This window comes from Ursus arctos, unplaced genomic scaffold (assembly GCF_023065955.2).
Source record: "Ursus arctos isolate Adak ecotype North America unplaced genomic scaffold, UrsArc2.0 scaffold_17, whole genome shotgun sequence".
Classification (NCBI taxonomy): Eukaryota; Metazoa; Chordata; class Mammalia; order Carnivora; family Ursidae; genus Ursus; species Ursus arctos.
Window position 1 is genome coordinate 23,226,122 of NW_026622841.1, and position 26,998 is coordinate 23,253,119.

Consider the following 26,998-nt stretch of genomic DNA (forward strand, 5'->3'; position numbering starts at 1 on the left):
TAAAGGATAATGCCATTATCTTTATTGAAAGCAAGACATGAAAAATTAAACACATCGGCGTTTAAATTAGGGAGGAAGAAAGGATAACAATATGTGTAGTGCCCATAATATATTCTGTGCTCCTCACGGTGACAGTATTAACAAGGCCACCAGGCCTAGGGGATGATTTTTCCCTCGCTACAGGGATCGATCTACCAAGCAGATGGCACAGTGACTGTGACGGTTAACTTTATGTGTCACCTGGACTGGCCACGGGGCGCCCACATTAAACCTCATCTCTGGATGCATGTGTGAGGGTGTTTCCAGAAGGGATTAGCACTTGAATCAGTGGACTCGGTAGACTGCCCTCCCCAATGTGTGTGGCATCATCCAGTCCGTGGACGACCTGAATACAACAGGCGAAGGAAGGAGGAATGCGCTGTTATTCCTGCCTCACTGCTTGAGCCACACCGCGTCTTCTCTGCTTCTCAGGCCTTCAGACTCAGGACTGAATTATACACGGCTTTCCTGGGTCTCCAGCTTGCAGATGGCAGATCAAGGGACTTCCCAACCAATTTGTCATAATCTCTCTCTATATATATATCTATCTCCTACTGGTTCTATATCTCTGGAGAACACTGAGGGAAACACACACAGCCAGTCTCCCTAAGTGCACAAGAGAAACATCCTACAGTCTTGCAATCCAACCACCCATTTTCCATGACAGCTATCAAACTGCTTACATGTTATCTTATCATCTGTTTCATCTCAGTATATTTTTATTACAATTTCATTACAGCCTGATGTTTATAGATTGGTTTATACCGAATGCATTTCAGGTAAGCTGTTCCCTAACAACATATGGGAAAGCAGAATCATCACATGGAGGGGCTGCCTACGAATTCCACTTTTGCCTGTAGACTGGAATGCCACCGATAGAATTTTGACATTAATGACCTTTAACTCTAAAGAGCCTGGGTATCATTGGGCACCTGGGAGGCTCAGTCGGTTAAGTGTCCGACTCTTGATCTCAGCTCAGGTCTTGATATCAGGGTCATGAGTTCAAGCCTCATGCTGAGCTCCATGCTGAGTTTGGAGACTACTTTAAAAAAAAAAGAGCCTGGGAACCCTAGACCTTATCTTCTGGACCTTTTTCTTCCATTATCACATGTATATCTGTCTTATGGGATCTACAGCACTGTCACTAAACACAAAAACTAACCGTCAGTACTTTTTAGTTCCATCATACGCCTAGCACAGAGGCTCATATGGTAGGGGGTTAAATATGTGTGGAAAGAAAGTCAATTTTCAAATATATATGCTTCACTTACTAAAAAGTTTTACCTTTCTAGGAAACTAGAAAAGAAAATGAAAAAGCCAAAGAAATTATATACACAGAAGGGAACTGGGGGAGTGGCCTCTACGCCCCATTGTGGGCCAGTTCAAAAGATCCCAGGGGCTTCAGGTTATAACGTAGCGGGTCAGGCCGCCCCCTCGGACCTCCGAGAGCCTCCTGCAGTGCCGTAAGATATTCACTATCACGTGAAACCGCTTGTCGGCTTTCAAAGCTGTGAACTCCTTGATGTCAGCTTCCACTATGAAATAATGACCTGAAAATAAAGATATTAGTGCTACTTTTCATAAGGACAACTTTCAGGATGAGACTTTAAGGCGTGACGCTGTGAACATGAATAACATTGATCGTTTTTACTACCATTAGGCAAACAAGGTTGAGAACAGGTATTCTTGCTAAAATGATCAGTAGTCTCTCAAGTGAAGTCGCATAATGTTTACTGTGGCATTTTAGAAACGGAGCCCTGCTAATTATGTGACTAGCTATCTGTTGGTATCTTCCGAACAACTGCCTTTTGAAGAGGGAATATGGGCTAGTGGTTAAGAGAATGGAACCCCCAGGAGCTCTGTCCCTTAACTGGCTGACCTTGGGCAAGGAATGGATGCTCTCCTCGCCTCATCTGCAAAATGGGGGTAACCGTAGTACCTCGTAAGATGGGAGGACTAGAGCTCTCAGTACACTGTCTGGCACATGGTGAGTGCTATACAAGCATGACCAGCTGTTGTCATCACTACTCTAATTCTGAAAACACTGGCTATGGTTTCATAATAGACTCTAAAGCAGTGTTTCTCTGCCTCGGAACTACAGACATCGGGAGCTCGTTCTTTCTTCCTGCGGGAGCGGCCTTGTACATTGTACTCGGGTGTACTTTTAGTCTCCACATGCCAGTAGCACCCCCAGCCCTAGTTGTAACAACCAAAAATATCTCCAGAGATGGAGAAAATGTGCCCTGGTAGGAAAACCGCTCCTGGTTGAGAACTACCTCTCCAGATTCAGAATTTTCGAGAATTCATTTTGTTTCTCATGATTTAGTTATACTCCAAAGAGCTGACACGCACACATATATATGCTATCATTTTTACCTTTGGTATCCTTTGTTTCTTCGTCAATAAATCTGTGATAGAGATTTCTGGCCACGGAACTCATTGACTTTTTTGGCTGATGTAGGATCTTATATTTACTGACCACTGCCTTGTTGATTTCTTTAATAACATCATTAATTTGACAATAGGTTAAGCGAGACTTCATGTACCTGCAAATAAGTATATGATTAATTTTTAAAAGAATCATTATGCAAAATTATTTTCTTTGAAAAATGTGTATGTATGATGACTTTACACAGAAGCAAAGCTACTAGAACTCTTCATTAAAACAAAAATGTCGGGGGGCCTGGGTGGTTGGTTGAGCATCTGACTCGGTTTCAGCTCAGGTCATGATCTCCGGGTCGTGACAGGGAGCTCCATGTCCAGCTCTACGCTCAACATGGAGTCTGCTTGAGATTTTCTCTCCCTCTCCCTCTGCCCCCACCCCCTGCCAAAATAAGTCTTTTTAAAAAATGTATATCAACTTCCAAATACACCAGACAGATCTCAACAGCTGAAAAATTAAACAGAACCACAATGTATCAGTTGCTTAACTTCCCTATTTATATCTGGATGTATTCATCTCCATTCTCTGTGCACAGAATTAATACCACAATTTAAATAGGGTCTCAAACACTAGAATTTAAAATAGGGTCTCCTGCTGGTGAACTGCAAGACAGAAGTTTATTAAAACATTTTTAAATGTTTGTGAGAAAGGGAAACAAAAATTTAAATATTAAATAAATTACATAACTTATACTACTCTGCAAACTTATCTGTTCTGAGAAAGCAAGAAAAGAGGAGGAGGAGGAGGGAAGATGGACAACAAAGACCACAACAGATGGCAACTCCAATCAGGACAGAGAGCCAATTGCACAGGATGGCAGAGGAAAGGGTCTGGGAGCGAGCTGCAGGGCGGAGGGGAGCCAGTGCGCAGCTCTGGGCTGTACCCTCTGGAGCAATGGTCTCTCTCTAAATCCACTCTTCCAATCCCATTTGCCTCTTGCTATCCTCCCAGTCACCATACAGTCTTAGAATATAAAAACAGAAGACTCGATTTCTCTGTACACACCAAAAACAAAACTCAATCGTCTGGCTCAATTTTTCCCTTCAACAAACTATGTTTTTTGGTTTTTTTTTTAAGATTTTATTTATTTATTTGACAGAGAGAGAGAGACAGTGAGAGAGGGAACACAAGCAGGGGGAGTGGGAGAGGAAGAAGCAGGCTCCCAGCAGAGGAGCCTGATGTGGGGTTTGATCCCAAAACGCCAGGATCACGCCCTGAGCGGAAGGCAGATGCTTAACGACTGAGCCACCCAGGCGCCCCACCCTTCAACAAACTATGGATTCGGTATGTGAAACTCTGCCCTTTACCTCTCTTCAAGGGGCAGTTTCCTTACCAAAACTTCCATAATATGAAATAATATATGAATATGTTTAAAGGAAAGTGTTCATATTAACCAAAAACATTCACTTTCATTATTCTCTTCTTTAAGGATTTTATTTAACTGAGAGAGGGAGAGAGAGAGAGCACATGCACAAGCAAGGGGAGTGGCAGACAGAGGGAGAGTGAGAAGCAGATTCTCCACTGAGCAGGGAGCCCGACGCACAACTTGCGAGACTCGATCCCAGGACCCTGATATCATGACCTGAGCCAAATGCAAAGGCTTAACCGACTGAGCCACCCAGGTGCCCCTATTTTCTTCTTTTCTAAATTCATTTTTGCTGCTGTTATTTCTAACTACAATTCCCACAAACTGTATATCCCACAGCTCCCCACAAAGCGATTCCTTTAAATCCTCTGAACTATCACCTTAATTTCCTCAATACCCACCCCCGCCCTCTGCCAATGTTCTCTACTTTAACTCCAGCCTCAGTAGTAATTTTTTAAAGATAAATAAATAAAAGCCCTATGCTTGGAATACATTCTTCCTTAACCCAATCATTTAAGTTCTCTCATTCACTAAATAACCCCTTAGTTTAAAAATGAACACTCTACCATGACTATGCTAATTTCCTTCCTTTATCTCTTCATGGAAGCATTTTATAAAAGCCCATCTACTCCACTGTTCCTCAGACATTTGCTTTTCTCTTTAGCTTAGCCAATGAGCAACAAAAATAACAGTTTAAAAAACTGAATATCGTCAGAATTTTCATGAAAATAAAGCTATCATAAAAGAAATGACTGACAAAAAATAAAGATTACAGAGAAAGGTTGGTCTCATTTTGATGAAATAGAACACAACTAATAAACCCAAGTTTACAATAATAATTAACAATGGCAAAATGCTCATAATAAAAAAAGTAAGTAAACTGTATTGGCAGTATAACTACATTGTTGTAATAACAATCAGAAACAGCCTATTATATATGTGAAATTAAATAAAATCTGAAAGGAAATACTCCATTTTATCTGGGTGGTAGAATTACAGATGAGTTATTTTCTGACAACACTGTCCAACAATTATTACTTGTATAATAAAAACATAACAAGAAATGTAACAATGTAAAGCCCAAGAAGTTCAGCAAAGCCCTGGAATGATGAGAGTTTAAAAGTAATGAGTTTCCTGGGACGCCTGCGTGGTTCAGTTGGTTAAGCGTCTGACTCTTGATTTCAGCTCAGGTCTGATCTCAGGGTCACGAGATGAAGCTCCACGTGCAGCCTTGTGCTCAGTGGGGAGTCTGGTTCTCTCCTACTCTCTCACCCTCTCTCTGTGCCCCTCTCCCTGATCATGCTCTCGCTCTCTCTCTAAAATAAATAAATAAATCTTTAAACAAACAAACAAACATGAGTTTCCATAATGGCCTCTCCAATACTGTCTTCTGTAAAGAGCAAAGCAGATCTCCTTCCGGGGAAGGAATCTTGTCTTACTCAGCCCTGTACTGTTCCCAATGACCCACAGCCTGGAACAGAACACAGACTCAAACAATGTGTGGCATAAGTCGAGGAACAGATGGAAACCAAACAGACGCAACGCTTACCGTTCTAATTCTCAAAACTATACAGCACACTTTACTTAAAATTATAGCAAAACCGAGGCTACTTTTATTTTATTTTTTTTAAATAAAGCAATTTATAAAATTGCTTATTTATTTGAGAGAGAGCACTCAAGAGACTGCAAGCAGGAGGAGGGAGAGGGACAAGCAGACTCCAAGCTGAGTGTAGGAGCCTGATGCAGGGCTCGACCTCGTGACCCTGAGATCATGACCTCAGCCAAAATTAAGAGTTGGACACTAAAATGACTGAGCCACCCAGACGCCCCAAAACAGCTACTTTTAAAATGTACCTGGATAAATCTGTATCACAAAATGGTCCTGGAGATGACTCAAGCAATAAACTGACCTATCTCTAGATCATGCTATGAAAAGACCTTTAGAACCAAATAAAAAACAGGATTTTAAGCATCTTCAACAAAAGATTTCCTAAGTTTTTACTGTATAATGTAAGACTATTTGAGAAAAGATCAATATTTGAACACAGCATGCTATGAATATAATCAAGCTTTAGGATTTCAACAATCATGTATGTTGACCATTAAAGAGCTGAACGTTAAAATTGTATCTTAAATACTTACGCCGGAATGCCATTGAATTCATCAGAAGTTATAAATGGCATTTCTTTAATACTTCTTTGTTCTTTGGGGGGCTTCTTTGTGGGTGCAGTTTCCTCCACTTTGACTGGCTCTTCAGGGTCAAGATCTGTCACATTAGCGCTGCAGACAGAAATGCACAGATGAACAAGTGATCGTTGGGATTCCGCAGCCTACTAGAAAGTTTTCCCAACTAAAAACAATCTGTTAACAAATACAAGATTCATCTTATTATAATAATTTTATAGCCAACGTTTTTTGCTGCCCCCACTCCTATTGTTCAAGATCTGAACAGTGAAGAGAACACTGAAAAATTAAGTCCCCAAATCTTCAGTAATAGAATTATAATTTACAAGCCCCAAACCTAGGTGTATGCAGGACACCTAGTACAGATCTTCAGCAGTTATCCCACTGGCTCCTCAAAGTCAATACATTTGAGGTTGAACTTATCTTAACCTCTAAACAGCTTCTCTTCCTGACTCCCGAATTCCGGACACAGCAACATGAATCCTCTTATACTTCTATCTTTCTCTTTGTCCCACTGGTTGCTAGTGTCAGTCCCTGCCTGTGGCAGACTCATTTTAGTTGCCAGCAATGAGCATGAACTCTTGGATTCAGTCCGACTGAATTTTTGGAGTCAGTGAAGAGCCTAATATAGCTCCCACCCCACACCTAACAGCCCTAGAAATAGGCTGCAGCTTCTGGGTTATTTAGCTGCCAGGGAGGGAACAGATCCTTGCTGGCAGCAGCAAGTGAAGCCATACTGGCTGGACTGCTCCAAAAAAGAAATGGGGTACAGGAGACGGAGTAGATCCGATCCAAGAGTGAGCGAAGGGAGTCCCAAGAAAGACAGGGAGGTGAGATCCCAGGATGACAGCTGAGCACCAGACACAGGGCCACCAGGCCTGACTGAGGCGCTGTGACTGCGGATGGCCACGTTGTAGGGTGCCAAGATGAAGATGCCCGATGCTATGGTACCATCAACCCTCCATGAGTGTGACATGAGACTTCACGGTGAGCCTGGCTGACTCTTAGCTGTACCTGTTTGTCTTCACCGGATGCTACAGCAGCTCCGGATTTTTTCCTTCATGCCCTGCTATGCGTATCAGCTGAAAAGAAAGGTTCAACCTATAGAAAGGTTCTGCTTTGACCTTGGCTGAAAACTGAAACTAAGCCATAGTGAGGTCAGGAGAAGAAAATTCCTCCTATTCCCCAGGCCATATTCCTGCTGGATGTCCCATGTCCAGCCCACACTACAATCCTAGCAGATCTCCTGTGATGACCTCTGTTCCTAGCATTCATTCATGACCTTGCCCACCATTTTCTCTTCTTGCAGGGAAACTGTAGGGGACCCTGACCATGCTGGGCATTCTGCTGAGCTTATCTTCTTCTGGAGAACTTCAACCACCAGCAGTAATGTGGCTCTTCTCCTACTCAGCAAGCCTCGTGCCTTCCTTTCAGTTTTTCAAATTTAAGCAGCATATTGTTTACAGAAACACATACGCCAAGAGTGTGATTATCATACACAGCAGGATGACTACCTCTCTGATAAAGAAAGGGTCTGCAAGAGAAGAAGGGTTGTGAGGTATGGGTAATATTCTATTTCTTAATCTGACTGGTAGATACACCCATGTTTGTTTTATTCTTCTTCTTTAATTTGCACAAATAATGGTTAGTCACTTTTCTGTATATATATGATACATTTCAAAAGTTAAAAAATTTTAAGTTATGCATTGACTGTTTTTACACACTTTGGAACCCCCTTTTAGAAATGTAACTTTGGTGGCAGAAGCCTGGAGAGGGGGAGTAGTGGAACCACGGAAGGACAAAACACAGGAGCTCTCAGATCACAAAGACAAACGATGATGGAAGATCACACTCAGAGCCAGCCAATAAGAAGGGAAGGGAGGGCTGGGCCAGACAAAACCCCAGAGAGACAGCGTGCATAGCTGAGGGCTACCGAGAGAAAGACAGGCGGAAGGTGCCGAGTCGCTGTCCAGGGGCTGGGAGGAAGGCAGCAGGCAGGACGGGTGGGTAACAAGAACTGGTCGGTTTGGCCTCAAACATGCAGAGTTGGAGAGAAGAGCTCATGATCAGGCTCCCAGCAGAGGTCACGTCAAGGCTGGAGTTGACATTTGAGAGCACTGACCATGGTGGAAGCGAAGCGTGAGCCAAACACAGCTTTAGGAAACGCCGTAATTTAAAGAAGGGCAGAGAAACAGGAGGCAGCCAAGTCAGAGACGCGGGATGACAACGAGGCACTGTGGCGGACACGGCATTTCAGAAACAAAGAGACAGCGAATTACAATCTGAAAAGAAGGATCAGGGCTGAAGGGGGATTTCTGGGTCAGCTGCCAACGTGTGTTAGTACTAGCAGCCCAGGGACAGGCTGAGGGGCTCTGGGGAGAAAAAGTGGGAAAAGAGAGCCTAGTGGACACTCGCCCGTGGGCAAGAGGGGCGACATTTTCCGCAGAGGCAGCAAGATAAGAAGACTAATGCAGACAGAGGGAAATACTATTTCTAGTGTAAGTGACAAAAAACCTAAAAACACTAACATAGTCACTAACAAAACCACAAGTCCATGAAAAAGCAGAAAGAGCAGAGGTATTTAATAGTTTTATAAACGCGGATAGCAAGAATAATTATAAGTACACTTACGAGTTCTGGCTTACTGTTACTTGAGGCAAATGGGGAGGAATGTTTTCTTTGAGATGCTCCACATCTTTATAATCCTCTTCAAGAGATTCACAGAGTTCCTAAAATTAAAAAAAAAAAAATGCTCCCAAGTTAAGTGTCTTTACTGCCTGTGTTTTAAGATGGTATAAAGAGTGTGAAAGACTCATCCACAATCACAATGACTGGGAGTGTTCAGAACACAGAAGAGGTGGAAAAGCACTGACTGCAGCAATATTTTTTAAAAAACTGTTTGGTTTCTAGAGCTGTTTCTGGATGGCAATACAGTGGCTTTCTCTACTGGTTTTCAGAGAACTGTTATAATCACACTACAACAGGGAGGGTTGACATTTAACTGCAACCTTGGAAAGCAACTAAAAAATGTATGAAGGATTTATATCGGCCATTCTGGTAAATTGCTTTTGTTGACTTAACAAACATTCCCCAGTGCTATCTGTACAGCAGCGCCAGGGGACAGCGCGTGCCTGGAGCACACGTACGAGACGCTACTCGGAACAACTTCTACTGCTGACGTGCACATACTCTAGCTTAATGGAAATTTCCACTGGATCATAACTGCTTTGTTTTTGTAATGTGTTGTCTTTACTTTACCTTTCACTAGATCTTGAGGCCATGAACTCATGCAAATTTAGTAAGAAAAATACTCTGCACCTTTGGATTCCTGTCATCTGATTCTCAATTGTAAGATAAACAAAAATTCTAAATAGTCTTCAATTCTGAATTTAACATTCTCTAGGCCCACACTTAACCCTGGGCACTCCTGGGTAGGTTAGAACTGAAACTAATATTGGTTTCTGTTTTGAATTTATACGACGTTTTTCTTTCAAAGAGCTGAATGATGTTCAGAGCCACTAATTTCATTTCCATAGTAGTAGGATAGGCATATTCATGCCCATTCCTATAGCTCAAAAATCTTTACAGACCTTAAGGATTATAAGGCTGAAAGGGACTGTAGAGGCCACCCTGTTCAATCCCAAGGAACACATCAATGGCTCTAACAGCACGAGGTATCTATGTACAGACTGCGTATTTTTTCAGAAGTACGCAAGCACTTTCATTAGCTTAGCCAGTTAGAAAGCTTATTTAGAACAAAATGGTGTGTGAATGAGACTCAAGTTTTTCTTTACTTGAGACCCTTACGTTATGTTTTATAGAACAGAGACCCTTATCTGAGACCCTTACGTTATGTTTTATAGAACAGAGAAATGCAGGACCACAAGACCCGAAGAAGTAAAAGGGCTTTCTCAGGGTGGTAGAGGGGGCTAAGGGCAACCAGGGTGAGAATCTGCGTCTCCTCACCCCAGGTGGGGAGCTCCTTCCACACCACTCTACCAAGATCATTTGTTTAAATTAAACCTACCAAGAGTTATTTAGGAAATCTTCCTTTTTAGTACAGTTCCATTTCATTGGCTACCAGCATAAACAAAGAAACACCTGTGGAGCTCTGCAGTCCTTTATACTAAGAAGATACAATGCGAGAGGTGCTCTATACCATTAATAACAATTTACAAAGCTAAGAACATTTCAAATTTAAAGAATCCTTCAGAATTCCCTGGCAATCAGGGAGTTTGTATTTACTGCCCTTTCGTTTCTTTACTGGAAAAACATTACCTTGAGTGAATGGTTGGTTTGTTCTTGATACTCAATCTCCAATTCCAATTTATTTAGAAGTTCATTTACTACAATGATCTCATTTCCTATTTTATCTAATGTGGTCTTCAAGGTAGGTTCCTGACCTATTAACAGACAAAGAAAGAATGAAAAATAAAGCATACAGAAAAGTATTAGCATACTGTATTCTTTTTTTTTTTTTTAAGATTTTATTTATTTATTTGACAGAGAGAGAGAGACAGCCAGCGAGAGAGGGAACACAAGCAGGGGGAGTGGGAGAGGAAGAAGCAGGCTCCCATCGGAGGAACTCGATGTGGGGCTCGATCCCAGAACGCCGGGATCACGCCCTGAGCCGAAGGCAGACACTTAACGACTGAGCCACCCAGGCACCCCAGCATACTGTATTCTTTAACTCAATTGTACCCAATTAAACTCTTGGACCAAAGCTGAGAGAGACACTTGGGGGAGGAGAAAGGACTATTGTTTCAGGCCCTAGGACCTGCCTCCATGGATAATCTTAAGACCTCATTTCTAAGTGATATGGTAGAGAAGAAAGGGAGAGGTAAGTACAAAGGGTCCCCTGAGTCTTTTGATTTTGGCAAAGTCCTCCACTATAAGAAGACACCTAGAAATGTTAGTTTAAAAAAAAACAACAACAAAAAACAAAACCCACCCTTCTACATGCATAGCTGAGCTTTCTCCAAGGGTTTCAGCATTTAGACAGACCCCCAGATTGGCAGTAGGTGGGAGCTGATGCTACAGCAGCCCTAACTGGGGGTGCAGAGGAAACCTGGAGAGAGGAGTTGGCGAGTCTCAGTAACCCAACACGTTTGGTTTTAATGGGGTCAAGAACCTAGGCTTTGGTACTTCAAAGTACAGGGTGTTGGAAGTGAGAATCCCAAATGAGGCTTCTTCATGGGATAAACCTTCAGTGAAAGTGCACACCTCAAAATTCTAATCACTGGCCAGGGAGAGAAGCTTGTGTTGCGGACCGGCTCTCAAGGGTGCGTGGAAGATGGGGGAGAGTTTCCCTTCAGAATTTGTAGTAGTGGCTTGGGACGCACCTGGGTTTGAGATTCATAGTTACACTATTCACTATTCCTAAGCAGAAAAAGTAACATAGGGGCGCCTGGGTGGCACAGCGGTTAAGCGTCTGCCTTCGGCTCAGGGCGTGATCCCGGCGTTCTGGGATCGAGCCCCACATCAGGCTCCTCCGCTATGAGCCTGCTTCTTCCTCTCCCGCTCCCCCTGCTTGTGTTCCCTCTCTCGCTGGCTGTCTCTATCTCTGACGAATAAATAAATAAAATCTTTAAAAAAAAAAAAAAGTTACAGGCTAGTAATAAGCCTGGAGTGCTTCACAGAAACAAACATCAGGCATTTATAAAGTAGCATGCTCTCATACTCTCAACCCCATCATCTGGCACCCCTCTCTAGTTCCAAAGATTTGAGGATGGGAAAACCAGAGTCTCCTCCTCCCTAGAAATAAAAGAAGTAATAAAAAAAAATTTTTTTAAGAGATCAAAAACACAAAAGAAAAACTACCCTCATAATCAAATCTTTCCATCTTTGCTTTTAATAACCAATGAAATACGCATAAGTAAAGGCACAATTAGGGAGACAGAAAAAAAATAAATAAACAAAAGCACAGTTTGGCCATATCTGTAGATTATGGAGGCTGTAGAGTGAAATGGCCAGAAGGTGCAAGACCTAAAGTCAGAGACACCAGCACCTACCTCAAGGTTACGGTGAAGAGAAGAGAGAAAGTACATACAAGATGGGTTGAATACTGAGCCTGGAATCTAGTAAAACACTCAGTAAATGCTAACCACTATTCATCATCGTCATGACAAGCAGCATATAATTCTTATCTAATAGGGCAATGTTAATTGCATTTGACAGCAGGATCATAACAACTAAAAAATTAATAAGTAAATAAGAGTATGGATGTCTCTATTGAGATTAATTTCAGGGGGTTATATAACTAGTTTGGATACACTGGTACCTCTAATAACTTTTAGTTACCTAAACTTTAGGGCCTTGTCTGGTGATTTATAAAAACATAATCAACTGAGCAAATACAATACTTTTGAAAGCTGTAGTCTAATAAATTACTGTAGCCAGAGGGACAAACTACTGGGCTCTGTTAAATGAGCTATGGAACCAAACAGACAAATCATTCTCCCCACATACAAATGATGGTTACTGAGTATGTAGTGATCTAATAGGTCACTTTGCTTCAGCCAGGCCTCATGCTTTGGTGGGGTCATTTGAATTCAAGGTTTAGTTGTGTTATAGGTCTCTAAATTTTATCTGTTTATCCCACAGAAATCATGCCCCTAGACAGAGAGGCTAAACAAGACTAGTTATTAAAAATCTAGATGTTCTTTTTGGGTTATTCAATCAAAGTGGCACAGAAGGAGAAAGAATACTAGACTGGGAATCAGGATGCAAAACTGTAGTCCCAACTGACTACCAGGAGCTAGGGGAGCTGGGCAAGTCGCTTGACTTCTGAGAGTCATGTGTGAAATGAGGGAGCGCGGGAAGATGAACCCACAGTCCCTTCAGCTTTAGCTTTCGGAGAATGTGAGCTATAAACTGTATAACGGGTCATATTCCTTTACTAGAGGTTCTCAACAAGAGATGAAGAATATCAAAGTCCCTAGATGGACATGTATAATTCAAAAGGGCATTTCAACATTATAATTTCATATTTTAAAAAATTTGTTAAATTATCAATTCAAGGTACAAACTATAGCAAAGTTCACCACAATTTTCCCAGCAGATAGAATTCTGCCTATAAATAAATCCTAAGCTCTCCTAGAATGGACCCTGGAGCTCACAATTTTGGTAAACAATATTTCCCCAGACTTGACAAGGATCACCCATCTTTGCACTGTCATTGCCTCATCCTCTTTCAGCACTTCAAAATGTTCTGGAAGACAGTTACAATCTCTAAGCTTCTCGACGTTAAAAAAACTGGACATTTTCAATCAGTTGTTTCCTAGTTATACATAATGATAAGCTTCCTCCAAATCAGGCTGTGAGATGGATAATGGGCTATTTTTACCTCTGTGGGTCTTTTCCACTTCTATTTTTATCTCTTACCTTTCATTATCTCCACTTAGCTTTATGGCCATAAATGCCAAATAACCTTCGAATCTTCCTATTATGCCTTGTGTATCTCAGAAAAATACAAGCAATTGAGTATAACTAATATCCAGTTCACTGTTCAATATAACTTACATTTCAGTACTCTGCAGTATTCAAAATATTAATGCTGGAGCGCTTCAAAAAACCACTATTTGAAAGTTAAAATTACCTTTCACTTAACCAGGCAATAAGATATTCAAAGTGGAACAACAATTAAAATGCATTTTATATCTACAACGTCAGTGGAATCTGTTCTACTTACCACAGTTTCTTAGTGACAGAGTTCTTTTAATATTGCCAATCTTTTCATTAATATGAGAGCATAATTGTTCCAGATCTGAGGAGGCCATCCTTTAAGCCTCTGAAGAAAAAAAATAAACATTTACAAAAACAGAAAGGCCAAGTTTTGGTTCACTTTCAAAATCCAATAGTGGTATTACCAGTATTGATCCAGTAATGTAATCCAGTAAATGGACCACAAATGTGATCCAGTAAATCACATCTCCCTGAAAAGAAAGTACAAAAACTCAACTTCTTTCAATTCTACAAAATTCAGTTTTTAACTAGAGTCCGATACTGACTTCTCTTTGAGCCTTCTTTAATCAACGCATCCCAAAGCAAGGTACAGGGGATTTAGAGGGACAAATGCGCTATTTATATATAAAGACAGCGCTTAAATTTTCTTTAAAAACGCAAAGTACACATGAATTAAAAGCACACAGTAAATGCAAAGAAACGAGTCCAAGTAAGCATTTCTCCCATGCTGCGGGGGGCTGGAGCTTTATGGTTTGGGGCTGATAAGGAGGCAGAAGGAGGGGAAGGAAGGGAGTCGGTTATCATTCACCTGAAGGTAGGACAGAAGATCTAAAGCACCCACTCCAGCCAACCGAGCGGTGGGGAAGACAAGCCCGTTTCCTCTGCTCCGCCTGGAGGCCCCGCGCCCCCAATCCGTCTAAACAATGCCTTCCGCCTGACTCCGAGGGCAGGACCCCCAACTTCAGATTCCAACCTGGAGCGGGTCCGGGAGCAAAGCGCCACTCGGTCTTAGAAGCCCAGGATCCCGAGACGCGACTCCGGGAGCGAAATTCAAAGTGCCCGCCCGGTCCCAGCGCCGCGCAGGCGCACCTCGGCGCTGCCGGAACGCGGGAGGCTCCAGTTCCGGCGCCATCGGAGGCCACGGAGGGGCGGGGGAAAAGGCGGGGCTGGACGGATTGACGCGCAAGGCTGATGCGGCCAGTGCCTCTCCCAGTCCAGGCTGTCCCGGGTGATCCCAGCCAGCCACCCAGTCTCGACGGCTGCCCAGCCAGGGGCCGCGCGCTCCGGGAATCAAATGGCGAGCTCTAACGTAGGTCTCCAGGTTGGCGGCACGTTAGAATCACCAGGGACAGCTTTTACAAATTCCAGCGCTTACGCTGGACCCAAGTCATTGATATCAGGCACCCTGGAAGTGGGGTCCACGCCTTCCTATTTTAAAAAGCACCCCAGATAATTCCAAAAAGCCCTCCAGTTTGTGAGCTTAAAGACAGGGACCTTGTCTTCGTAGCGTTTACAGCCGCTATAAGGGCAAATACAAATTTAAACTAAGAAAAAGGGTCAATTCTCCCTGTTGGGAAAAAAGGGAAAGTATCCCCGAGCTGGTGTGGCAGCTCCACGGTCATCAGCTATCCAGATGCCGTCTATCTTCTGGCGCCACCATCCATAGCATCATGCATTCTGGCCTTGGGGTTGCCTGTGATGCAAGATGACCCTGCCAGCTCCTTCCTCAGATCTTGGTTTAAGGCAGCAGAAAAGAAGAGGTAAGGGTCACACGCTCACTTACCAGCTGAGCCACCACCTTTAAAGAGTTTTTTTTGGAAGCCACGCCCAATGGCTTCTTTCCGCTTCCCACTGGTCATTCACATCTGCAAGGGGGACTGGAAGAAAAAAAAAATTTTTTTTTTTATTTAGACAGTTACATGGCATCCTCAACCATATAGGGGTTCTGTGCGTAAGGGAGAAGGAGAGCATAGATTCTGGGTAGGCAAATAGCAACCTTGGCCATTTCTATTTATTACTTTTAAAAATTTCCGGAAAATTTCAAACTTAAAAAGTTAAACTAGGATAATGAATCCCATGCTCAACCCATCACTTCAGCTTCAACCATTATTAACTTAAATCTTGTTTCATCTGTACCTCCTCTCCTCTCACCCTTTTCCTACCGGAATTTTTTTTCCTACTGTAATATTTTGGGTTTTTTTTTTTTTTAAGATTTTATTTATTTATTTGACAGAGAAAGACAGCCAGCGAGAGAGGGAACACAAGCAGGGGGAGTGGGAGAGGAAGAAGCAGGCTCCTAGCGGAGAAGCCTGATGTGGGGCTGGATCCCAGAATGCTGGGATCAGGCCCTGAGCCAATGGCAGACGCTTAACGACTGCGCCACCCAGGCGCCCCCTACTGTAATATTTTGAAGCAAATTTCATATATTGTATTTTTCCATCCAAAAACATTTACATATGTATCTCCAGAAGATAGAAACTCTTTAAAAATTACCATGCTAGCATTATCACACACAAATATTTTAACAATTATTTCTGTATAACAAATATCCAGCCAACATTCAGTTTCCCCTGATTGTATCGTTTAAGAACTATTGGTTTGTTTAGAATCCAAATAACAGTTACACATTGTTATTTGGTTGACACATTTTAAATGTTTCTTTTAATTTTGACACACCTGCTTATCTAAAGCTAAAGTCCTTTAATAGGAACAAACCTTTTCATTGTAGGACTAAAAGTAATTGTCATTATCTAAGAAGAATAACACAGCAACACAAATTCACCCTGTAGCATCAAGGACAAACATTTTCAGATTACTTCCCATGAAAAAATAAACAGGAAGACCAACAGCATAAAGGCACTGAATACAAGAGGAGGTGGGGAAAATGTGAAAAAAATATACAAATGAGCAATTAGATTGCACTGCCTGGTTCATATTTCTTCCTAGGACAGGATTATTTATCAAGATTTCAAGTGTAATGACAGAAACTCAATCCAAACTGACTTGAGCAAGAAAAAAAAAAAAAGACTTTACTTGGCTTATAAAACTGTAAAGTAAGCACGTGTCTGTGTCTACTGTTATAGCAGGACCCAGGAACTCAAACATCCTATTAAAGAACCATCTCTGTCTCTCAGTTCTGCATTCATCTGTGTTGATTTCATTCTCAGGCAGGCTTTCTCTTTGGTGATCACTGGTACCTCCAGACTTACACTCTAATAGGTTAGCAATTCTTGCTTTCCGAATAGATGTAGCAAAAAACCCCAGGATTTCACCTCATTGTCCTATTTAGGTCATCTGCCCAGTCTTAAACTAATCAGCCTGTTTAGAGGGGTGGAATGGTCTGGTTGGCTAGCCATTCAATAGCTGGGAGCTAGGAAAATCCTACCCAAAACACAGTCCAAGAAAAGGACAGAGGTGGTTTCTGAAACATTATTTTATGGAGAAGGAGGAGGAAGTGGGGAAGGGTTGTCTTGAACAAAAGTTTGCTGGGGAAAAAGCAAGAGTTCAGGGTGATGATGATTTCTCATTGGCTCGTTGCAGAGATAGTTGATTTCTCCTAGGGGATACAATGTACATCTTTCTCTGCTGAGGCCTATAACTGACAATGCTTCCTGTAATTGACATGGAATGGTAAGACTTCCCCTTCTAGCCTCCTGACCCCACCTTAGAGAGGTTTCCCTTTATTTTTAAAAGCGCAAGATATAAGAAATTGCTGGACTGGTCCTTCAAAGAAATATAAGCAAGAGTAAAAGCAATGTGAACTCTAGTCTTCAGGGAAAAATAATAACAATAACATCAGGAAACTTTTATTGGGTGCTTAGTCTAATTCAGGCATTTTACACATATTACCTTGTTTAATCTTTGTAATAAACTTATGAATACTTAAAATTATGATCTGCACTTTACAGATGAGGAACTGGGGCTTATAATTAAGTAACTTGCCCAAGTCAGTATCTCGGAGCCTGTCCTCTTTCCCATGATGCTCTGCTGCCTCTCAGGTGCAAAGGGTAAGTCACTTGCTCCCACGTTTTATGCTTCTGAACCTAAAGACTTCCATCATTGTTTAATTCCCTCATGTCATGTATATTACATGAACAATTCGAGATTCTTTATGAATTCTAAGTTTTTTTTTTGTTTTTTTTTTTTTTTTTTTAAAGATTTTATTTATTTATTTGACAGAGATAGAGACAGCCAGCGAGAGAGGGAACACAAGCAGGGGGAGTGGGAGAGGAAGAAGCAGGTTCCTAGCAGAGGAGCCTGATGTGGGGCTCGATCCCATAACGCCAGGATCACGCCCTGAGCCGAAGGCAGACGCTTAACCGCTGTGCCACCCAGGCGCCCCTGAATTCTAAGTTTTTGATACCCAACTGACTTTGACAAAATACTTTTATTTGTACTTTTGTTACTTTTTCTTGCAGCTAGGGGGTCAAGTTTAATTTCTGGATGTCCCCAAGTCAGAATCAATTAAGGTCCTCATTGTAGAACAAATATAAAAAATCTCTTTACGCAATAGGACTGTGCATTTCTGGGAAGCTCCGGAAATATTTAATCCTCTGGTTTTGACAGTGGAGAGTGGCCAATTTCATAGCTGTCCTTTCAGAAGAGGGAAGGCCCATTGTAATCGATGGGGTGCATTCCGAGATGTGCCACTGATCAGGATTAGGTCTGACCCTTTGGGAGTAATAACATTCAAGGCAGATTGTGTTTTTACATTTCATAATACAGTTCTCACAGGGACCGTTTCTCTTCACCTGTCGTGGCAGCTGAGGTGAATCATCCCGAAAAATCAAAGTCCTCACTTTTACAATGTTTCATACCTTAAAATGATTTATAGCTCTGGTGGCATTTTTTTGGTTTTGGTTGGTTGGTTGGTTGGCCGAGGTGTTATTTTGGGTTTTTTTGTTCGTTTGTTTTGTTTTGTTTTTTGGTTTTTTTGAAACTAGAGAGAAGAAGAAAAAGAAAAAAGCTTCTTATACTTTTCCCCTAGTGTTCTTTCCTCATTTTATGGAGTCTTTATCCACTGTGTACTTTTTTTTTACTGTTACAGTTAGAGCCCCAATTTCTGGGCTACCAGGGTGCCCTTACCAAAGTCTCAGAGGTATGTGATATGATTAGAGGCAGGGAAGGAAAGTCACCAGCGTGAAAACTACTCTGTCTCTCTCTCTCCCTCTCTGATGTCTAGAATTCTACCCATTAGTGAACAGTGGAAGATGGAAAAAAAATATCACAAGTCCTTTAGATAGTCCCAGCTCAGTCATTAACTGGCTCTGTGAACTTGAGAAGTAGGTGACTTCTGAGATCATGTCCAGCTCCAAGCATTCGGGTTTTTTCCTTCTGAAAAGTATTTCTCTCTTCCTATGACCTGCTTTTAAATATAAACATGACTGGGTGGAGAGTATGGACTTTTAAGTTAAGAGGGAGGGGAGTAAGACCATCCCACAGATTTTCCTTTCCCCACTTCTTAAATGTCCCCCAAATAAGTTTTTTTTTTAAATCCTCTCCTCCCAAAAAATCACTAATAATTGGCAACAACCAGAAATAATGTAAGGTAATAAACTTCAAACACTGATGTCAAGGAGGGAAGCAGAAGATTCTGGAGCACAGAGGAGAAGTAGAGGATGGCTTGGCTTCTAATCACATCATCACTCTGAAATCATATTGAAGAACCCACATTATCTCTGAATTGAAGGAAATCTGAAGGTTACTAAAATAAAATAAAAATGCTCAACTAAACCCAGGTAAAGTAGGAAAAGAAGCCTCCAGCAACAAATAGAAAATACTTACAAACATGGCTGATATTAATCCAAATACATCAATAACACTTTAAATGTGAATGGGTCTAATTACACTAATTAAAAGACAGATTGTCAGAGTGGATAAAAAAACATAAGACCATGGGGCGCCTGGGTGGCGCAGTCGTTAAGCGTCTGCCTTCGGCTCAGGGCGTGATCCCGGCATTCCATTCCGGATCGAGTCCCACATCAGGCTCCTCCGCTATGAGCCTGCTTCTTCCTCTCCCACTCCCCTGCTGTGTTTCCTCTCTCGCTGGCTGTCTCTCTGTCACATAAATAAATAAAATCTTTAAAAAAAAAAGCATAAGACCCAAACACATGTTATCATCAGGAAAACCACTTTTTTTTTTAAGATTTTATTTATTTATTTGACAGAGCGAGAGAGAGAGAGAGAGAGAGAGAGAGGGGGCGTAAGCACGCAGAGCAGCAGGCAGAGGGAGAGGGAAAAGCAGACTCCCCGCTGAGCAGGGAGCCAAACTCGGGGCTTGATCCCAGGACCCTGGGATCATGACCTGAGCCAAAGGCAGATGTTTAAGCGACTGAGCCACCCAGGCGCCCCAGGAAAACCACTTTAAATATACAGAATCGATAGATTAAAAGTAAAGGTATGGAGAAAGGTACACAATGATAACACCGATCAAAAAAAAAAAAAAACAAAAAAAAAAAAACCCCTTAAGTACTTATATTTCTTTTGGACAAAGTTGATTTCAGAACAAGGAAAATTATCAGGGATAAAAAGACACTACATAATAATAGAGGGTCATTCTCCAAGAAGACATACAATCTTAAACATGCACACACCTAACAACTGAGCATCAAAATATGTGAGGCAAAAACTGATAGAAATAAAAGAAAAATAGACAAATCCACTATTACACTTGGAGATTCCAACATCCCCCTGTCAATAACTAATAGATCAAGCAGGCAAAAAAATCACTGAGGATATAGTTTAATTGAACAACACTATCAATTTGATCTAATTGACATTTATGGAATATTCTGTCAAACAAAAGCAGGATACACATTCTTTTCAAGCTTGCATAGACCATTCACTGAGACAGACCACATTCTGGGCTATAAAGTACACCTTAACAAATTTGAAAGACTAGAAATAATACACAGTATGTTTTTTAGACTACAGTGGAATTAAACTTTTAAAAGTCCTATCTCCAAATATAGTCACATTGTTGGGTTAGGACTTCAACGTATGAATTTTAAAGGGACACAATTCACTCTATCATATACACACACATTTTCTACTATGAGAGGCTAATCTTTTATGTCTCTGGCTTCTAGAGTCTAGCATTTTAATGAGACAGAATGTGTGTATGTAATAAAGAATAAGGGGAGAAGTCCGGCTACCTATTGAAGGGAAGGGACAAGGACACAAATGAAAAAAACTTAGTATTTTTTCAATAATAATAATAAGAAGAAGAAAATCTTTCCAGCCCACATACTCTAGAGGATGGCTGCTGCATTTAGGGCTATAAAATGTCCAACCCACACAATAACAAGGTATGAATAACCCCTTGAATCCTGACAGGCTGTGGCTAAATTGACCTCAAGACAGACTCAGCTGACTGGAAATTGGAGCACTGGTTTCTACTGAAAGAAAAGGAAGACGATATGAATGGGTAGAACAGCTCTAGAGTACAAAATCTCTCCAGTTTTTCACAGAGACTGTTAGTCTTTTCTGCCATATGCTTAGTCCACACAAACAAAAGAGTGAACACACTATATTAGTCAACGTCTTGGCAAAAATAGGACGGGAAAAAAACTGGATAATTTGAGGAGAACTTAATAAAAGGGACTCCTTAAAATATGTGGCAGAGTTTTCAGAAGGTAACATTTGATGGCGCGGTTCCCTGGGGTTTATAACTTAGGGAACAGTGATTATCCCTAAGCATGAAGACCGACAGTCACATGAGTTTGGGGAGGCAGTGCTATGGAAGTGGCTACTTGGCAGGAGCCATGGTCTCTGATCAGGTTCGGAGCACCCCCGTCAGGAACTCAGCGGGAAGGAAGCTAGGAGAATAAGTATCTGCCTGTATTCTCCCACCTATTCGTCTTCTGCTGATAACCCCAACTCCCCTTGGCTGGACCCACCCTGAGGCCAGGAGGCAAGGAAAATCTTGAAGCCATCTATCTGGGTCAGGCCCCCTCAGTCCAGCGTGGATCTCAAGAGGAAGACAACCAACACATACACTTGGATTATGGCATTCACATACTGACATACTTTGTGAATTTGGTAAAATATACTTTAGGATTTTATTTATTTCTTTGACAGAGAGAGAGACAGCAAGAGAGGGAGCGCAAGCAGGGGGAGTGGGAGAGGGAGAAGCAGGCTTCCCGCTGAGCAGGGAGCAGGATGCGGGGCTCAATCCTAGGACCCTGGGATCTTGACCTGAGCCTAAGGCAGGTGCTTAATGACTGAGCCACCCAGGGGCCCCTTGGTGAAATATTTTTGAAAACAATTTATATTTTATATATAAATATTTGAGATCAAGTATTATACATTACAAAACTCTTTTATTTGACAGAGACTTTCCCCCAAAGCATTTCAAACACTTCAAGGATATTATTATATTGGTATTTATAAACTGGGCAGTTTTTCCAATTCTTAAGGTAGAGAGGAGCAATGCTTGCCAAATTTTCCAGAATCAATTAATTGCAGAAATACCTGCCAATCAGATCTCTATTAATGGCTCACAGGAAAGCTAGAAAAGACCATTCGTATACCATTTATATGGATGTGTTCATTTTGCTGAATATGTTCTAATCTTCTAGAACCAAGGTATTTTTCTTGCTTAGCTTGCTTACCTTCCTCAAGTTCTTCTCCTTAAGGAAAACCTAGCAATAAAATGAAAACTCAATTAGCATTTAATTTTATTACCTGTCATGATGGTGTCCAAATCTATATGATGAGGTGATTTCCATGTTTTGGAAAATCTCAATCTGCCTAGATAGGACCCAGCAAACAGGGTATGTTTATAAATCTTGTGTAAGCTTTATATAAAGCTAAATTAATAATAATTTATGTATTTCAAAGATGCTTACAAGATTTTAGATCTTTACATCGAAGATTTTTTTGGACCTCATTAGAACACTCCCAGGATTTACTCCCAGACCTCCAAATAAACTTCCAAGATCAAGGGGTTGGCAGCATTGGTACCTTGAATCAGAAATCTCTCACAGGATGTTAAATTACTCTTATAGCAGAGGGGACAAACCCAAGCCCAGTAGACTTACCTTCCCAGGTACTATTGATGTTTGAGACAAACTGAGGCCGCCCAGAAGCAGTCTGAACTGTAGATGAACTCCCCAGAGCCTAGCCGCACAATCACGCCAGCTCAGATGTGCCCCAGCCACAATGGCGCCTGAAGCAGCAAAGCTCAATCCTGCCGCTGTCCACGGCTTAGCGATTACACGCACATTCTGCAGTTCAGTGGTTCAGCTCTTCCCGTATTACATCCCAGTGAAGCTGCTCCCAGGACCTTCATTGGCTCAAGTTCCCCCTCTGCCTTTTCTCTTATACCTAGCATGGGTCCCTAAACCCCGCTGCTAGACCATATACTTCCCCTGAACGCCTGGGCCCTGCTGTTCGCCTCTCCTCCCCACTTCACTCGATGCGTTTCCACACTATCCACCCTATTGCCTCTCAGGTCAACAATCCCCACCCTCCATCATGCTCCAGGGGTCCTGCCCCTTCCATTCTAGCCTGACTCACTGCCACCCATGGCACCTATGAAATAGTAATGGCACCCTTCTTCATCTCGCTTGCTTCATACTTATTGTTTATCAAAATAGACTTGTGATTCGGCTGATAGGAAACCAAATCAGGGTTGAATTATACACTGCTCCTTTCATTCATAGGCTGAAATCTAAGCTCCATGACCTCAGAATGTAACCTTATTTGGAGATAGGGCCTTTAAAGGGTAATCAAGTTAAACTGAAGTCATTACATGGCACGAATCCAATATGACTGGTGTCTTTATGAAAAGGGGGTATTTGGACACAGAGACACATATGAAGGGAAGATAAAGCGAAGAGGCACGGGGAGAAAGAACACGGCCATCCAGAAGCCAAAGAGAGAGAAGCGTGGAACAGAGCCTTCCCTCACAGCCCTCGGAAGGTACCAAAGCTGCCAACACCTGATCGTGGACTTCCAGCCTCCAGAACTGTGAGACAACAAACTTCCGTTGTTCAAGCCATCCAGTGTAGCAGCCGTAGCAAACCAGTATATGATGTAACCGTAAGAAACCACGACACCATGCCCCAGATTTACTGATTATGACTAAACCAGGCTCTTCCTGGTGATGTTGCTTTTTTAAAACCATAAGCTCTAAAGAAAAGGTTGTTTTGTTCAATATATTCTTTTTTAAGAAACAGTGAGAGTGTTCATTTAATTTTTCTGTAGTTCCTTAAGAATTAAACCTTGAGTTGAGGAGTTTTGTTCCTTGATGATGCCAAAAGGATAAGATTTTACCATAAAATAGAATATTTGATCTCTGTTTGGTATCAATAAGTCTTCAACCTAAAGTTTTACCCAGAACAATGTACATTTGCTGTCTTCTTCTAAGTTGGTAAAACAAATTTTTGCTTTATTGGAATGCTGGTGGGAAGGCGCCTTTGCTATATGGCCACTAGATGGCAGGGCAGCACCATTCTTCTTGAGGGCACAAGCTAAACAAAAGGCAAATTCAGGACACCAGATCGAAAAGTTTCTGAAGATAAACTTCCCTATCTTCCTTGTTAGCATTAGCTTTTCTTTTATGAAAGTAGCGCGGGTTCTTAACAGCAAATCTAAACAACACAGAAAAGTACAGAGAATAAAATGAAAACTCTCATTATTCCACCTGTCAGAAGCAAACACACCGAAGATCCTACTCCTGATACAAAATGGCTAGTGTGGACCCTTCCCAGCATTCTCTGTAAATACTCCTGCTCACGGTTCCCTCCCCTCTCATTTACTACGAATGTCACTCAAACTTAACAGAATCCCAACTCCAATCTAACCTTAACCCCAACCCACAATCTCCTTTTGGTTATTTTTAGAAATTTGTTAGCACTCTGGGTGCACACTACCGTCTTCACAGTGCTCACCAGAAACACCAAATCTTACAACAGCTGCAGCATCAGGTACTAATGTTGGTAAGACTGATAAACTCTGCCATTTTTAATTGCAGGTAAAACACTGACATCTGAAGAGACATCACAGAGAAATCAGACGGGTTAAGAAACAAAACATACCTCACCTTAGGTAGTCAGAGGTAGTATGGTTCATTATTTTGGGGTTAAATTGTAAATTTATGTTTTTTAAATTAAAATACAGTAAAACTTGGGCACCTGGGTGGCACAGTCGTTAAGTGTCTGCCTTCGGCTCAGGGCGTGATCCCAGCGTTCTGGGATCGAGCCCCACATCAGGTCTTCCGCTGGGAGCCTGCTTCTTCCTCTCCCACTCCCCCTGCTCGTGTTCCCTCTCTCGCTGGCTGTCTCTGTCAAATAAATAAAAATAAAATCTTTTAAAAAAAATAAAATAAAAAAATAAAATACAGTAAAACTGACTTTTTATAGGTTTAGCACATGTATAGATTTGTGTAAATTCCACGAAGTTCAGGATCCAGAAAAGTTCCATCACCCCAAAACAACTCCTCTGTCCCTCTGTTATCACGGCCTAATGGCCTCTAAAATCTATAAATTCTCACGTGGCTTCGTCACTTACTAGTTCTAACTCCCACGGGACCGAGCCCTCTGGTGTATAACTTCTGCCCCCTCACCACCCCAGCACTGCCCTATCTAATTCAACCCAAATCTAGGCATGTTTAGTGCTCCTTGAACCCTGAATCTTTCACCAAGTTTTTACATTGATTTGCAAACTACAACAATGTAAGTAAATGTATTTAATCTTCAGTATGATAGAAAGATCCTCAGACTAAAAAAAAAAAAAAACCAACACAATCCAACTATACGCCCTTTGAGATACAACCAAACAAAACAGGCCCAAATCTATAAAAAGAAAAAGGACAGGCTGCATGCGGACAGCATTATCCTTTCAAACTCACCTCCACAGTAAATCTAACCCCCGCAAGCCCATAAACTGTTCTGAATTCACATTTCAATATACTGAAGATCCATGCAGAGACAGCCATCTTCAGACCTCCAGGGGCAAAGGTGGAAATGCCCAGCCTCCTTTCCTCCTCCCACCTACTCTCAGGGAAGTGGCAGGGATCCTCCCCTTAAAGACCAATCTCCCCACTTTGTACAGGACTTTGCCCATTAAATTCTACCCTATGTTTATGGTGTAATTAACATCCTCTCCCATAGGATTTATTTTTAAATAATCTTCCAGCTCTGATCAATTAATCAGCCAATTAATAAATCATTCAGTACAACTAAATGTCCCTGGCTTTAATCCTTTTGCCTTTAGCACTGTTTTTCATGAACCCTTTTGTGTGTGTGTGTGTGTGTGTGTATGTGTGTCTGCTTAAGTGTGTGTGTGTGTGTGTGTGTGTATGTGTGTCTGCTTAAGATTCTCAATAAAGCCTCTTGGTGAATTTCCTAGCAACGTTACCTGCAGCTGGTATGTCTCTCGGTGGCAACAGGGCAGGGCAATACAGCATCTGTTATACCTGTACATTCCATTGCTAAACTATCTCACCCCCAGAACGGAATGTCTGGATTGTCTGGCACATTAGCTATCCTGGTCCTGCCCTTTCACCTGGACTGTCCCACATATGTTCAGGACAGATTTGGAATCCACGACATCCTCTTATGAACCATCATAGTCAGATTTGTTTTTGCTTAGAAAAATAGGGTCAAGGGCGCCTGGGTGGCTCAGTCGCTAAGCGTCTGCCTTTGGCTCAGGGCGTGATCCTGGAGCCCTGGGATAGAGCCCCACATCAGGCTCATCCACTGGGAGCCTGCTTCTTCCTCTCCTGCTCCCCCTGCCTGTGTTCCCTCTCTCACTGGCTATCTCTCTCTCTCTCTGTGTCAAATAAATAAATAAAATTAAAAAGAAAAAAAAGAAAAATAGGGTCAGAATTAGAGTTCAGCTGTCAGGAGGGGAACCAGACCAGGAATGGGTTTGAGACTTCTGGTCAGGGGTGATTGCGACAGGACACAGTGCTTCCCTGACAAAAGTGCCTTCGTGGCTGTCATCTTCAAAGCAAAGTCCAGCTTCCTTGGCATGACATACAATTCTACTGTTGACCTGACTCCTGCCCACCTCATTAGCCTCAGCAACCACCCCTCTTGACCAGCAGTTGATACCACAGGAATAGCTGTTCGCGGTGGTTGCCACGTTGTGCCGCCCACCCCCACCTTGCCAGTACGTACGTGCTGTTTGATGCCTCTACGTCTTTGTTCATGAAGTTCTTGTCTGGAATGTCCTTCAGCCCACGAACCCTTTTTGTCCTCTGAATAATTCCGAATCATCTTTCAAAATTTAGCTCAAAAATTACCTCCGCGGGTCATCTTCCTTGATCTCCCTTGAGCGTGGGTCAAATTTTTTCTGAACTTTGCATTCCTCTATTATTGATGGTACTTTAAAAAAAATATTGAAATTGTTTGATTCCATATCGTCTTTCCAGCTACAGCGTGAGTTTCTCACGGGAAAGGATGCTGTAGTATTCGCCATAATCGATTTCCCAGAGTATCCACCTTTCCATCGCGACCCAAGAGCGAAGGAGCAAGGCAGACTGGGGGCGTGGC

General features: G+C 42.0%; 1 protein-coding gene across 11 annotated transcripts; it reads right to left on the reverse strand.

The window, feature by feature from the left end:
• Positions 1 to 26,998, reverse strand: SKA1 (spindle and kinetochore associated complex subunit 1). 11 transcript variants are annotated; one of them, XM_057313077.1, is made up of 11 exons: positions 26,624 to 26,998; positions 24,635 to 24,783; positions 22,109 to 22,138; positions 15,280 to 15,373; positions 13,901 to 13,966; positions 13,723 to 13,821; positions 10,311 to 10,435; positions 8,664 to 8,761; positions 5,991 to 6,128; positions 2,416 to 2,585; positions 1 to 1,589 (listed from the first exon to the last, which is right to left on the reverse strand). In XM_057313077.1, exons 6-11 carry the CDS (start codon positions 13,808 to 13,810, stop codon positions 1,441 to 1,443), a joined length of 768 nt encoding a protein of 255 aa, XP_057169060.1. In that variant the 5' UTR covers positions 13,811 to 13,821; positions 13,901 to 13,966; positions 15,280 to 15,373; positions 22,109 to 22,138; positions 24,635 to 24,783; positions 26,624 to 26,998; the 3' UTR covers positions 1 to 1,440. The 11 variants fall into 11 exon arrangements, with proteins under 11 accessions (XP_057169060.1, XP_057169061.1, XP_044238951.1 ...); XM_057313078.1 differs by lacking the exon at positions 13,901 to 13,966 and adding an exon at positions 19,390 to 19,553 and having other exon boundaries at positions 26,624 to 26,997; XM_044383016.3 differs by lacking the exon at positions 13,901 to 13,966 and having other exon boundaries at positions 26,749 to 26,997.

Coding starts and splice junctions, on each gene's coding strand:
- SKA1 (XM_057313077.1), bottom strand. CDS start 13,810: ATGGCCTCCTCAGATCTGGAACAATTATGCTCTCATATTAATGAAAAG. Junction 10,436..13,722: donor TCTGTCACTAAGAAACTGTG/GTAAGTAGAACA, acceptor GTCTGTTAATAG/GTCAGGAACCTACCTTGAAG. Junction 2,586..5,990: donor GAATTCAATGGCATTCCGGC/GTAAGTATTTAA, acceptor ACTTATTTGCAG/GTACATGAAGTCTCGCTTAA.